This window comes from Tamandua tetradactyla, chromosome 12 (genome assembly GCF_023851605.1).
Source record: "Tamandua tetradactyla isolate mTamTet1 chromosome 12, mTamTet1.pri, whole genome shotgun sequence".
NCBI classification, from domain to species: Eukaryota; Metazoa; Chordata; class Mammalia; order Pilosa; family Myrmecophagidae; genus Tamandua; species Tamandua tetradactyla.
In genome coordinates, this window is record NC_135338.1 from 7,329,449 (window position 1) to 7,344,977 (window position 15,529).

Here is a 15,529-nt window from a genome sequence, read left to right on the forward strand (position 1 = left end):
ATCATCTTCCTGGTGGTGTGATTTAATCAAGAGTGGTTGTTATGCTGGATTAGGTGACAACATGTCTCCACCCATTTGGGTGGATCTTGATAAGTTTCTGGAGTCATATAAAAGAGGAAACATTTTGGAGAATGGAAGCGATTCAGAGAGAATCTTGCAGCCCCAAGAAGCGCAGTCCACCAGCCAAGCAACCTTTGGAGGTGAAGAAGTAAAATGCCTCCCAGGGAGCTTCATGAAACAGGAAGCCAGGAGAAGAAGCAGCAGATGATGCCATGTTCACCATGTGCCCTTCCAGATGAGAGAGAAACTCTGACTGGGTTCACCCATGTGGACTTCCACTGGAGAGAGAAACCCTGAACTTCATGCGCCTTCCTGAACCAAGGTATCTTTCCTGGATGCCTCTGACTGGACATTTCTATAGACTTCTATGGACATTTTCTCGGCTTTAGAACTGTAAACTAGCAACTCATTAAATTCCCCTTTTAAAAAGCCATTCTGTTTCTGGTACATTGCATTATGGTAGCTAGCAAACTAGAACAGGGATGTTACGTTGATGCTTGTGAACGTGGGTGCCCAGCGGCCAGGGAGGATGTAGCTGTGCAGGTGCACTGGTCTGGGGGACATAACCCTGGTGTGAGCTGGTCTAAGGCACAGTGTCCTTTGTGTGCATGCATAGAGCTGTGGCAGCCAGGCGACATTATGCCTTTGTGGACTGGGGGCAGATGTGATCCAGCTGTGTAGGTCGGCACTTTCTCAGAGCTGGGAAGTGAGGCTGAGGCTGTGCACATACATGGTTCTAGGCCTGCTGTAAAGTGCGGCTCCCAGAGCTGAATGTGTGACTGGGGACCCGTGCGCATGCACGGGCCTGGGAGTGCCATGAACAGATGTGCTGAGCTTAGGGAGAGTGGGGTGAGGCTGTGCGACACTAAGGGCAGGGGGCGGGGGCAGCCTAGTATAAAGGTTAGTGCCTGCAACCTCCATGTGGGGGCAACAGTCTGCTCAGAACAGTGAGGGGGAAGTAGTGCTTGGGAGGGGTGCAGGAGAGGTGGGTTGGGCTGTACTTGGGGTGGAGGTGTGGGCAGGTACATGCACTGAGGGCTGGTGGAGTGGGGGTGCCTGGAACATGGGGAATGGGAGCAGGTGACCGGGTTCGAGTGTGTGGGGTGTGGAGTGAGTTGCCAGTCATGGGGCTGCTCTGATGAGGGTAGTGTGACCCAGGAACATGGCCTGGCTTAATTCTAGTTCCCGACTCCCATCCGTGCACTCCCACGGGCTCCGTGCCTCCGTGCCAGGCTCCAGCTTTCTGCCTCTCAGATCCTCGGCCTCTGTAACCAAGGGCTGCCACATATGGTGCAGAAGGCTCTCCCAGGTCAGCTGCACTCCTGAATCACCACCTCAGTTGCCCTCCTGTACCTTCTCTAACTTTTCCGTGGAGCAGGGATAATCTCAAGCTACTCTAGTTGGCCATCTTCCCGAAAGCCCTACCAACACCTGTTTTTTTTTTTATAGTCTCTTTGAGATAAAATCAATCAGACATTTGAAGAAAACCATTTGTATCACTTACAACCTTTGTCATGGGTAAAAATAATCTAAAAACCAAAGGTATTTCTCAAAAAGGGATTATGCTACAAAGAACATGTTTACAGTTTTACCTAGGAACCTTCCAACTTCAAGTTCAAAGATAAACTGTTTAAAACATTTTTTATTTGCACACCTATACAACTGTCTTTATTTGAGCGAGTACCTTAATCAACTTAGATAAGCCATGCAACTTTCCAAGATTTCCTAAATAAACAGAAAACCTATTAACATAGTGGACATAATCATGACATCTCTGATTATCAAAACCATATTAAGTTCCCTCAAAAAGAGAACACAAAATTTGTAGGCACAAAAGACTGACTCTGGCAACTGGTAAGGGTGAAATAACTTATACATACAGTCAACAGCTTCTTTTTAGTATAAGAGTTACACTGTAGCATATCATCAGAAAACACACTATAAGGATTTAGTAATTCTATGTAATGACTTACACTTGCCAATATGGCATTTGAATAGATTATTTAGTGCAACAGAACATACACATTACAAAATATATTATATTAGACATAAACACTAACATTTAATTTGAAGAAAATGATAAACCTGAGATTTTCAAAGTAACCCTTATTTACACCAGACAAACTAGACAGCATAAAACAGAATGACAACCGTAGTTCTAATCCATTATCATTCAAAGACACAAAAACAACAGGGAACTAATGAATTACTGTCAACCTGTTATCAAAGCACGGTTAGATGCTGAGGGAGGACAGCAAGGGAACGACAGTAAATTAAGTTTATCTCTCTATCTAGAGACATAAACATCCATCATGTCCTGATGCTCACAACAGCGTCCACGAGAAAGGAATCCTTATCTTCCTTTTATAGACAAAATTACCAAGAAAGAATTAGAAATCTTCCCAAATGTCAGACTGATAAGTAACTTAGCCCTTTGGTTGCAATCCTTCTAGACCAGGGGTCAGCCAACTTTGTCTGAAAAGGCCAGATCATTAATACATTAGGCTTGGCAGGCCATGTCGTCTCTGTCGGTACCCTGCCTTGAATCTGCTTTGTAGTATGGAACCTGAAGATTAATCAGTGAGCAACAGTTTAATTAAAGGGGATGGAAAGATAAAACAATGACCAGGTGTGAAGTACAGGTACAAAATGAACACTGGGGAGGAAGCAAAAAATTCTGACTTTGGAAAAATAAGTATTATTATTGTTAAACCTCTGTACCGCAGTCATAACAGAATATTTCACATTACTAAGCAAAAGACCTTAAAATAAAAAATAATTATACCCCAGGTAAAACCAACAGTTCTTTTATTCATACAATCATCTGCGGTAATTAGAGAAATCCCCCAGCAGTTATTGCCAAAAATTTCAGGGATTTGGGGAAGATGGCAAAGTAGGAAGCTCTGGGAATTAGTCCCTCCACCAAAACAACTATTGAATGGTCAGGGACCGACTGAATCAACTATTTTGAAACTGTGGAGTCCAGCGGAATATTGCGTAGCACCCAGGGAAGAGCTGGCTGAAAAGGCTAGTAAACTACGTTAAATACTGATGAATTTCACCATATCTCATTCCTCAACAGCATGGCAGGAAGCAGTGGGGCTCCTGGTATAACTTTCTGGTGCCAGGACAGGCTATAAGGACCTAGGTATCTCTAAAATCTGGGGGTCATCTGATTGCTGATAACTACTTTTTAAAAAATATTTTCATTGATAAGTCTTAACATACATTCTTAACATACAAACATTTCATATATGGTATACAATCAATGGCTCACAGTATCATCACATAGTAGTATATTTATCACCATGATCATTTTTTAGAACACTTGCATCACTTCAAAAGAAGATGTAAAAAGAAAAAACTCATACATACCATTCCTCATCCCTCCCTCTCACTGACCACTAGTATTTCCATCTACCCAATTCATTTTAACCTTTGTCTTCCTACTGTTTATTTTTATCCATATATTTTATGCATCTGTCCATACTCTGGATAAAAGGAGTATCAGACACAAGGTTTTCACAATCACACGGTCACACTGTAAAAGTTATATTATTATATAATTTTCCTCAAGAAATAAAGCTACTGGAACACAGTTCAACAGTTTCAGGTACGTCCCTCTAGTGCTCCAATACACTATAAACTAAAAAGGGGTATCTATATAATGCATAAGAATAACCTCCAGGATAACCTCTTGACTCTGTCTGAAATCTCTCAGCCACTGGCATTTTGAGTCTCATTTCTCTCTTCCCTCTTTTGGTCAAGAAGGCTTTCTCAATTCCTTGATGCTGAGTCTTGGCTCATCCTGCATTTCTGTCCCATGCTGCCAGGAAGATTTACGCTCATGGGAGTCATGTTCCACATACGGGGTGAGGGCAATGAGTTCACTGGCCATGCTGGCTTGGAGAGAGAGGCCAACCTGAGCAATGAAAGAGATTCTCTGGGGGTGACTCTAAGGCCTAATTTTAAGTAGATGTAGCCTATCCTTTGCAGGGATAAGTTTCATAGGGATGAACCCCAAGATTGAGGGTTTGGCCTGTTCATCTGGTTGTCCCCAATGCTTGAGAGAATATCAGAAATTCTCTTAATGGAGAAGCTGAATATTTCCTCCTCTCTCTCCAGTGCCCCAAGAGGACCTTGCAAATAACTGCTTTATCCACTGCCCAAATTACTCTGGGATATATCAGGGCAACTGATAACTACTTTTAGGTAGTCATCTACTACTTTTGATGAGCTACTTCATCACTGAGGCTAACTCTGAGGGTGGCCACTGTTTCAACTTCCCTCAGGCAAAAGCAGCAAAGTGGTCTTAAATGGTCGGTATATGCTTTCCTCTTTTCTCTCCCACTCCCTGAATGGGAACAAAAGTAGTTTGGAAAAATTACAAAATCACAGCTTCAAAAACAAAATATGCAGCTAATATGAGAAGAATGGGATAACTAGATTTCCAGAGTGATAACAACATAATACTCAGAATGCCCAGTTCTCAATAAACATTTACAAACCACACAAAGAAACAGCCCATTCACAGGGAAAAAAAAGGATTTTCCAGAAACCATTCCTGAGGAAGCTCATATACTGGATCTATTTGTCAAAGACCTTAACCAACTGTTTCAAATATGTTCAATGAGCAAAAGGAATCTATCCACAGGGAACTGAAGGAAAGGAAAACACTGTCTGAACAAAATAAAGAGGGGGAAATTTTAAGAAGGGACCAAACAAGAAATTTTGGAACTGCAAGAGTATATGGAAATGAAAAACTCATAAGACAGATTCAACAGTAGATTTGAACAGACAGAAGACAGGATCACCAAACTTGAAGGCAAGATAACTGAAATGATCCAGGGGAAAAAGCAGAAAGAAAATCATAAAGAAAAATGAACAACGACTGAGAGACATATGGGACACCATCAAGTACATCAACATATACAACATCTGAATGCCAGAAAGACAAAACAGAAAGAAAGGAACAGAAAAAAATGTTTGAAGAAATAATGGCCAATCGATCATGAGGCTTACTCTTGTGAAGCTGATGTAGGGAGCTGAGAAGCTTAGACTACCTATAGGCATGCCTAAGAGTTACTTCTGGAGGACCTCCTTTGTTGCTCAGATGTGACCTCACTCTCTAAGACCAACTCTGCAAGTGAGATCATTTCCCTTCTCCCTACGTGGGACACGACATCCAGGGGTGAAAGTCTCCCTGGCAACATGGGAGATGACTCCTAGGGATGAATCGAGACCTGGCACCGTGGGATCAACAATGGCATTCTGACCAAAAGGGGGAAAAGAAGTATAATTACTAAAGTATCAGTCGCAGACAAAGTTCAAACAGAGTTGAGAGGTTACTCTGGAGGTTGCCCTTACACAAGCTTCAGTTAGACCTTGCTACCTATCATAACCTGCCAACCCCCAACCAGGACCATTCCAGCCAATCCTAAAGAACACCTAGGGCAATGTATAACATTCCACAGGGGTTCCATGCACTAGAGTAACTTTCCAGCAACCTACAACCTCCAGATAGGTCCCTGGTCTAGGTAAGTGTTCCGAATTCTAGCCCAGCCTCTCCAGAACATCAGATAGTTCCATCTGCCTACCCCATAATATTGACAGACCCTTCTAATATGAGAAATTTAGAATTACCATAGGTCAAACACTCTCTCCTAAAGAGAGAGCTGGCCAGAGTGATTCGAACAGTGAATAAAAAAGTATTTGCAAAGTCCCCTTGGGGGAATGGTGAAAAAGGGGGAAAACTCAACTTTTCCAAGTAGAGAATTCTTGATATTCTCACAAGCAGTGGGGACAACCAAAGCAACAGGCTGAGCCCTCATTCTTGGGGTTTGTTCATATAAAACTTAACCTCACAAAGGATACGCTAAGCCTACTTAAAATCAGGCCTAAGAGTCCCCTAGGGGGAATGGTGAGAAAGGGGGAAAATTCAACTTCCCCAAATGGAGAACTTTTGATATTCTCACAGGCAGTGGGGACAGCCAAAGCAACAGGCCATGTCTCCAATCTTGGGGTTTGTTCATACGAAACTTAACCCCACAAAGGATAGGCTAAGGCTACTTAAAATTAGGCCTAAGAGTCACCCCCAAGAGAACCTCTTCTGTTGCTCAGATGTGGCCTCTCTCTCTCTCTCTCGGCTGACACAGCAAGCAAACTCACTGCCCTCCCCCTCTCTACGTGGTACATGATTTCTAGGGGTATGGACCTTCCTGGCAACGTGGGACAGAAATCCTAGAATAAGCTGAGACTCAGCATCAAGGGATTGAGAAAATCTTCTCGACCAAAACGGGGAAGAGCGAAATGAGACAAAACAAAGAGTGGCTGAGAGATTCCAAACAGAGTCGAGAGGTTATCCTGGAGGTTATTCTCACGCATCATAGAGATGTCATCTTTTTAGTTAAGGTGTAACGGAGACTGGAGGGAATTGCCTGAAAATGTAGAGCTGTGTTTCAGTAGCCATGTTTCTTGAAGATGATTGTATAATGATATAGCTTTCACAATGTGACTGTGTGACTATGAAAACCTTGTGTCTGATGTTCCTTTTATGGACCTTATTGACAGACGAGTAAAACATATGGATTAAAAATAAATAAATAATAGGGGGAACACATGTTAAAATAAATTTAGTAGACTGAAATGCTAGTGATCAACGAAAGGGAGGGGTAAATGGTATGGTATGTACAAATTTTTTTTCTGTATTCTTTTTCTGAACTGATGCAAATGTTCTAAGAAATGATCATGATGATGAATATACAATTACGTGACGATATTGTGAGTTATTGATTATATATCAAGAATGGAATGATCATATGGTAAGAATTTTCATGTTACGTTAAACAAATAAATTAACTAATTAAAAAAAAAGAGAGGGATGGAAAGATCAAAGGTGATGGTGGAGTTATACAGAAAAGATAGGATTTAACAAATGAACATGAATGCTGAATCATTAAATTGATATCTCTTTTAGTCTCCAGTATTTTAGAGTACCTAGAAGTAAAAACCTAAAATTGTGAAATTGTAACCCATGTCAAAGTCTGAAGTATTACAACTAATTGTGGTACTGTGCTTGGAAATGTATAGCTTTACTGTACATGTTATTTTTCACAAAAAAAAGAAGGAAAAAAAGTTGATTGCAATGATTAAAAAGAATATATTTAAGCCCTCTAGCCTCCTATTTTCTGGAGCAGCTAGAAGGAAAAATCTGAGAGGATCATATGATAGCCCATGACAAACTCTGGGATCTGTCCTGTGAAGAGTGCTTTGAAAACTACTTTTTTATTTTTATTATTATTATTATTTTATTTTTTATTATTACTGCTTTTTTATTTCTTTGCTTTGCATTATATGTTATAGCATATAATTTAAAAAAAAGTTAAAGAAAAAGAAATAATGGCCCAAAACTTCCCAAATCTGATGAAAGATATCACTATACATGTTCAGAATGCTGAAGCAACTTCAAGCAGGATACGCTTTAAGAGAGCTATCCCACGATACGTTCAGACACAAAATTGTAAAAAATACAGAGAAGAGTTTGAAAGGAGCAAGAAAGGAGAACTGCCACATACAAGGGATCCCTGATAAGATAAACAGCAAATGTTTCATCAGAAATCACGGAGGTCAAAAGACAGTAAGATGGCATATGTGAAGTCCTTTAAGTAAAAACTGTCAACCAAGAATTCCATAACAGCAAAACTTACCTTTCACAAATAAAGGAGTAGGGTGCACAAGCAGTTTAGTGGTAGAAGTCTTGCCTGCCGTGTGGGAGACCCAGGTTTGACTCCTGGCACATGCACTCAAAACATGAAAAAACAGAGGACAAACATATATACAGGGAAGAAGGATATGAAAATGGCAGTAGAGACTGGAGTGATGTAGCCACAGGCCAAGAAACATGCGGAGCCCTTAGAAGCTGGAAGGAGCAAAGAAGTATTCTCCCCTAAGCCTTTGGAGGGAGCATACACATGCTGATACCCTGATGACAGAATTCTGGTGTCCAGAACTGCTAATGTGAGGCAAAGAAGACCCATCTGCCATCGCAGCAGAAGGGTTTGCTCAAAGCGCCTCATGTCCTCCTTCAGCCAGGCTCCCAGGGAAGAGCCAGCTGACACTCTAACCCTGGCGCCCTGCCTGCCATGTGGTGGGTACAGGGCCCTTCACCTCCAAACGCAACAATGCTCCAGATCACTGAAGTCAAAGAACTTCCGGATTAAGTACAAACGTCCGTTCATGATGCACAAATGCCTCCCTTACCAGCTAAGGGTAGCTTCAAGTGCTCGAGGTTCAAATGGGTGTCTGACAATAACAATCTCCCCACTTTTGTTACCTAGCACTTTACAGTGGGATTTTTAATCGGGCCTCAGAACCCTGAGAAGCAAGTATGGAAATCATCACTTCCACTGCAGAGATGAGGAGACAGAGGCTCTGCGACTAGAAAAGGCTCTCTTTGGGTCAGCAGAGTTGCTGGGACCTTCTCAGCTCAAAGCCGTTGTAGTTTCTCCCTGCACCACAACTGATCTCAGTGCATCCTTGAGGGTGTATGATGTCTGGGCTTCAGGGCGGCAAGGATTTGAAGGTGGTTTCACACCTACCTCACCCCACTGCTGCAACCCCACAGAGAGAAACTAGCATCCTGCCCGCAGAATTGGGGATTCCTTTTTTACACCCTCTTTAAGGCCACTCTGGACTTGCCAGAGAAAAAGGGTCTTGTGGAACTAATCACAACGAACCCTTCCTTTAGAAACAATTCAAAATAATGATGTAGTATTAGCAGGATTTAAGGCAACAGCAAAAGATATTTTGGAGAGAGCTTGACAGAGCCCTCAAATTGTATTCCATCCAGATGTAAAGTCAGCCTTTGAAGTCAGAGAGATCGGAAACAAATCCCAGTGTTGTCACTGACCAGCTGTGTTCTCAGGTAGGCCACTTAATCTCTCCAGACCTGGTTTTCTCCCATCAACAAAATAAAAATAAGTCTTTTTTAAAAAAGGAGAAATTAAGACATCTACAGATAAAAAGAAATGAGGAACCACAGAGGATAAATACAAAATTCTGCATTATTGTACTTTTGGTTTATAAATGCGTCTCCCTCCCATATGACTTAACAAGCAAAATGTGTAAAATAACATTTGAAATCTATGTTAATGGCATGCAAAGTATAAAGATGTAATCTGAGTCAATAACAATATAAAGGAGAAGAGAAGGACATATATAGGATTAGAAAATTTGTATAATACTACTAAGTTGTTCCTAGTTGAACTAGGTTATCATTTAGCTGAAATAAAAACCTGCCAACCAAAAATTCTATATCCAGTAAAACTGCCTTTCAAAATGCAGATGAGATTAAGCTATTCCCAGATAAACAAAACCCGAGGGACCCTATGACCACTAGACCAGCCCTACAGGAGATGCTAAAGAGAGTTCTGCAGGTTGAAAAGAAAGGACAACAGACAACAGATCGAAGTCACCTAAAGAAATAAGATCTCCAGTAAGAGTAATGGCAGGGGTAAACATAAATGCCGGAACTATTCTATTTTTGATTTGCAACTCCACTTTTACCTCCTACAGGATCTAAAAAAACAAATACATAAAATGTAATAATAACCCACTGAGTTTGGACTGATAATATATAAACGCGTAACCTCTGATAGCAACTACATAAAGGTATGGGACAAAGGAGGACAGGAGCATAGCTAGTTTCTACTACTGAAGTTAAACTGGCATCACACAAACGAGATTTTTATAGCTTTAGGATGTAAAATTTAAGCTCCATGGTAACTACAAAGAAAATATTGGAGAACATGCAAGTACGGAAAGACAGAAATTAGAATACAGGTTGCCAGGGGAAGAGAAGAGGGGGAACGGTGAGTTAACGTATAATGGGGAGATGGGAAGATTTTAGTAATGGAAGGTAGTGAGTATACTGCAGTACTGTGGATACGACGGGCCCCACCGAATGATACGCTGAGAGTGGTTGAAATGCTAGGTGTACGTCATATACATGTTCTCAGAAGACAAGAGCACAACTAAAGAAACAATGACAAATTCAATACATGATCCTGGATGTGATGATGCAAGGGAGGAGAAAAGGACCGTTGTTGGGACATACGAAAAATTGGAATATAGACCTTAAGCCATACAGCAACATTAAATTTCTTGAACTTGATAACTACACTTAAGGTAGCCACATAGGTGAATATCATTGTTCTTAGGAAACATACAAGGCAGTAATAAGTGTTCAAGGAACATGATAAATACGACCTATACTCAAGTTTTCAGGAAATGGGTTGGTAAATAGATAGATGGACAGATGGACAGACAGACAGACTGTGTGACATAGTAAACAGGGCAAAATGTGAAAACTGGTGGATCGGGGTATCTGGTACAGAGAGGAGGGTAGTAATGGAGTCCTTGGTGCAGATTCTGTATTACTATTGTATTGTCCCTTAATTTGAAAGTATTCCAAAATAAAAAGTTTTTAAAATTAAAGGTTACATAACCAAATTGTTTATACTAAGAAGCCAGAGCAAAATACAAGAAGTTAAAAATTTTTAACCACCACTTATTCTCACAACTTTGAGCATCAAATGGAGGTTCATGATTTTTATCCAAAGTAAAATATCAGGTAAACCAAAAATGAAAGGCTAATTCTTAATAATGATAACAACCTTTCATCTCCAAGATAACACTAAATCTATTAAGTATGGTATCTGATGTCACAGACTAAACCTACAAGGTCATTTCTTACCCTTTCACAAGGAATCCAAAATACTATAATTAGACCACCGATATCAAGAAAAAAATGTAGAAACCAAACAATGCTGTCGAGGTTCAATGTAAAACAAAAAATTGGATGTTATCCACCGGATTATGTAGTCTGAAACTACTGAGAAGAGATGTGGAGATATTAACCATCGCTACTTTCATCAACAAAACGTCAGCAACTGCTGAAGTACTATTTTAGGCTTTAATTTAAATGTATTATGACACACTTGTTGCAACTCACTACAGTAAAGTTTTTAGATCCAGTAAAAGCTTATGCATGGAGTCCTAAAAACGTGTTCACATTAATAGCAAATACTCTTCTTCAACGTGTTACTAATTGGGCCCTGACTGTATCAAAAATAAAAATTAAGCTGTGATCACCCAGGTGTGAATCTACTCTGGTCAGAACATTGTTAGTTTGATGTAGTAATCTCTACATTACTCTTACATAAAACAGGTAATACTACAATAAAAGTTTAATTGCAATTTATGAAAAACCAAAAAGTCCGATTATTTATAATACCATGTTTTGTTGATTTTTCTTACGGAAGAAAAATAACAATTTAACTTCCTTGAAGAAAAACATGAGAGTAACCTTAAAAACTGCATTCATGGATGAAATAGCCATCAGTGCAAAGTTTTTTTGTTGCCAGCAGGGCATCATTAAAAGTTTTGCCACATATATCCAGGAAATTGACAAAAAAGAACAATACATATTTCTCTACCAACACAATGATCCCATATATTCACAAAATATAGTTAAATGCAACCCCCAAATCAAATCTATGTGTTAAATTACTCAGCTACTTACCCACAGTATACCAACTAGCATCTGTCAACTTGCTGATAATAGCTTCCTGAAAGGATCCATCAGATGCCCTTGTTTCAACAATAGCTCCGACCTAAAACACAAAACCTAAATTTCATTACCAAATTTAAATACACAAACCAAATCACTGCAATCAACTATATGATCTGGGTGAAAAATAATGAATATTTATGATAATTCCACTTTATATTGGCCTAGATCTTTCTCATTTATAGTGCTTTTATATTTGTTATGTAATTTGGGCCCCAAAATGTGACAAAAGTAAGGTAGCTCTATTATACTTACTATTTTTTAAAAAATATTTTTACTGAGATATCTTCACACACATACAGACCATCCAAAGTATTTAATCAATGGCTCACGATATCATCATATAACTGTGCATTCATCACCATGATCATTTTTAGAATATTCGTATCACTCCAGAAAAAGAAGCAAAAAAAAAGAAACTCATACATCTCATATCCCTTACCCCTCTCTCTTACTGGCCACTAATATTTCAATCTACCCCAATTTTTTTTACTCCTTCTTCACACACACACCCAGATTTTTCATCTTTTGCCCCTATTTTTTTACTCATCTGTCCACACCCTGGATAAATGGAGCATTTTATCCACAATCACATGGCCACACTGTAAAAGCTATATAGTTAATTTAACTGTCTCCATGAATCAAGGCTACTGGAATACAGCTCAACAGTTTCAGGTACCTCCCTCTAGCCACTCAAATACACGACAAACTAAAATGAGATATCTACATAATACGTAAGAATAACCTCCAGGATAACCTTTCAACTCTGTTTGAAATTTCTCAGCCATTGACACTTTATTTTGTCTCGTTTCTCTCTTCCCCCTTTTGGTCAAAGAAGACTTTCTTAATCCCTTGATGCTGGGTCCTGGCCCACTGCGGGGAGTCCTGGCCCATGCTGCCAGGGAGATGTACACCCCTTATTACCCTCACTTTATACACTGGGTATTTTAACTCAGAAAGAGAAAAAAATTGAGAATAGTCTTGGATGAGAACCTTGTGTCTTAAGTCTTACTTCAGTGTTTTTTTTACTATGCCACATTGCCTTCAAGAAAATTAATAACTGCAAGAACTATAAAACTAAAAGATAGCAAAACTAGTTTCAATTTTCTTTCATAGAAATGCTGAATGTTAGGTTCCTCATTTGTATTTAAAGGGACCTTCTAGATGGTGGCTCACCAAGACAAAGAGGGATGGACAAATTGACTTTCTTTCAGCTAGTCCAGACCTTTGTATATCAGATATTAACTGAAGTGGTACTTTGATGTAACAAAGATTTATTATATAAACAAATGGCCCAAAATGGATGGTAAACATAGGTATTCATTAAATTGAATTATGAATGAAGATTGTTTGTGATAGAAGTATATAACTTGGCAGACTAAACAATGCCTCAGATATGACAACAATGTAATAAACAAAGTGAGGTATTCAGTCTAAGAATGCAAAACAAAAGGTGACTAAAACTTAACATGTCTATGTCATGGTTACCCTTCGTAAGATGTCTAATATTCTTAAACTAAGGACAAAGTCATTGCAATATCACAATTTATTCTAAATATACAAATACCCCATCTGTACTTTTATTTTCTGATTAACAGTCTTATACAATTTTAAAAGTGTATGTACAAATGTAAAACACAGTACATTACTGTACAAATTTGTGATTCATCATTTCAGATTTTAAGCTGTAGAATATACGTACTCGTAAAGGACCCTTTACTTGGTCATCTTGCACCAACTGTGTAGTATTATCCTGTTTCAGAAGTACCTGAAAAATATTTTTGCACAACAGTTCATGTCAGCTTTTAAAATGATACATTTATGGTAACACTGTAACAATATCCTTAGCTATGCTTTCTTAGCATCTTGTGGTTACCTCTAGTATACTTATTAAGTTTGTCTTGTGTTTGTGTTTATGGTCAGTCTCATTAACTGCTATTCCTGGAGGGCTGGAGTCTTCCCTTCATTATTATAGCCTGAGCAGTTACCAAGTGTCAATGCATATTACAGGCACTTAAGAAATGTTTGCTGAATGAATGAATAACTATAAATTTATAATCTGGAATGATTACTATAAAAAAACCTAAAACTGCCTTTACTACTATTTACCAACAAATCATAAAAGGTTCTGATTATCATCAAGTATATCCAAAACCACTATTAAACTTTACTGCCTACATACAAGGTAAACAAATTAAAAACAGATCTCTTTTGGTTTTTCATAAAGTAAAGCTGATTAATAATAATGATCTGTGATGCAGTTACAAATAAGTGCACTTTCTCAATTACAGATCATCCCAAATATACAGGGAAACTGACTATAATTGAGCAATTACCCAAGAAAGAAAATTCAAATTCTAGGAAATCTATGTATGCTGAGACCTCCCCAGACAAATATCACATCTATTTAAAAATAACCATTAAGATCCACAATACTAATAACAGTTAAAAGCCTCAAAGAACTCCAAATAAACATTTCATAATCAAACCTTTACTATAAGATTTGATAGTAAAAAGGCTATAGGAAACTGTCCTACAAGAGAAAAAGAAATCAAAAGAAAAAGCACATCAAATGATGTCCTAATAATTCCTGAAGAAAAGTTTCATAACAGATTTGACGTTTAACCAGAAATCTTACAACCATAAATAAATCTATCACACAAGTGACACTCCTTTATATCAGTGGGTCTCAATCTTCGACTTGCATCAGAAACACGGGGAGTGCTTGTAAATCACTGGGCCCCCCGCCATCGGAGTTTCTGATTCAGTAGGTTTGGTAGGGCCCAGTGCTTTCATTTTGAACACAGTCCTGGCTGAGGTTCACAGCGCTGGTCTGGGGCCACACTTTGGGAAACACTTCTCCAGTCCTTTCTTCCACTCAACAAATTCTGAGGTACTGCTCTAGTTGTTGAGGATAAGTCAAAGATTTTCCCCTGTCATGGTTTTTAATTTTGGTAGGAAAACATGAGATACGTTAAGTGAAAAAAAGCAGATCACAAAACTGCAAGTACAGCGTGATCAATAAGAAGAAGAAAAACAAAAATAACAATAATGCTATGACCAGCTCGGTACTGAATCTGGAAAACTACGCCCAATCTCTTAGGAGTGGTATCAAGGAGAACTTCCATGAAATGTGGAACTCCAGAATTGTTAAAATGTCTATAATGAGCATGGATGACTTTGATTATCCCAGTAACAAAGATAATTAAAGTTATACCTATACTGGAAAATTCCTAGAAAGAAACAAAAATATTAATAGTAGTATTTCCAAGAGATAATTATAGGTATTAATCTTTCTGTAATTTTTTAAATTTTTAATTACTTTTCAAGGGTAAAATGTTAATTATTTTCTGGCCATAAAAGCATCTTTAAAGAGACTCTTCACCGGGAATCGAACCCGGGCCTCCAGCATGGCAGGTGAGAGCTCTGCCGCTGAGCCACCTTTGCATCAGGCTCTTCGCATGGTATTTTAAAACTTCACCTCCTCTATGAGACCAAAGGGAAAAAAGCTTATTTTGTCCAGAGCCTAAATTTTCTGCAGCACATAATCTAACTCAACCTGTCTGGGTAGATCATTTAAACAACCCAAACACACGGAGCCCAGAATGGAAATGAGGACCTGTAATCTTGTATAGCTTAACGTAATGCCTGGATACATCCCAGAGTATGGTAAGCAGATAATCAAAAGTATTGACAAAGTCCCATGAGAGACAGGAGAAAAAATACAGAACTATTAAACATATCACTGTGGGAAACCCCTGATACTGTTTCAAACATTCGGGACTCCTAGGTCAACAGGCCAAGCCCTTGATCTTGAGGCTTGCTCTTGTGAAACTTATT

At 39.0% G+C, this 15,529-nt stretch overlaps 1 protein-coding gene across 2 annotated transcripts in view; it reads right to left on the minus strand.

The window, feature by feature from the left end:
- ARID4A (AT-rich interaction domain 4A) overlaps window positions 1-15,529 on the minus strand; it is a 120,978-nt gene that overhangs the window by 100,863 nt on the left and 4,586 nt on the right. For both annotated transcript variants that reach the window (XM_077122524.1, XM_077122523.1), the window contains exons 4-5: window positions 13,392-13,457; window positions 11,642-11,732 (exon numbers count right to left, since the gene is read on the minus strand). In XM_077122524.1, the coding sequence (XP_076978639.1) occupies window positions 11,642-11,732; window positions 13,392-13,457 (157 nt within the window). The remainder of the gene's footprint in view (window positions 1-11,641; window positions 11,733-13,391; window positions 13,458-15,529) is intronic.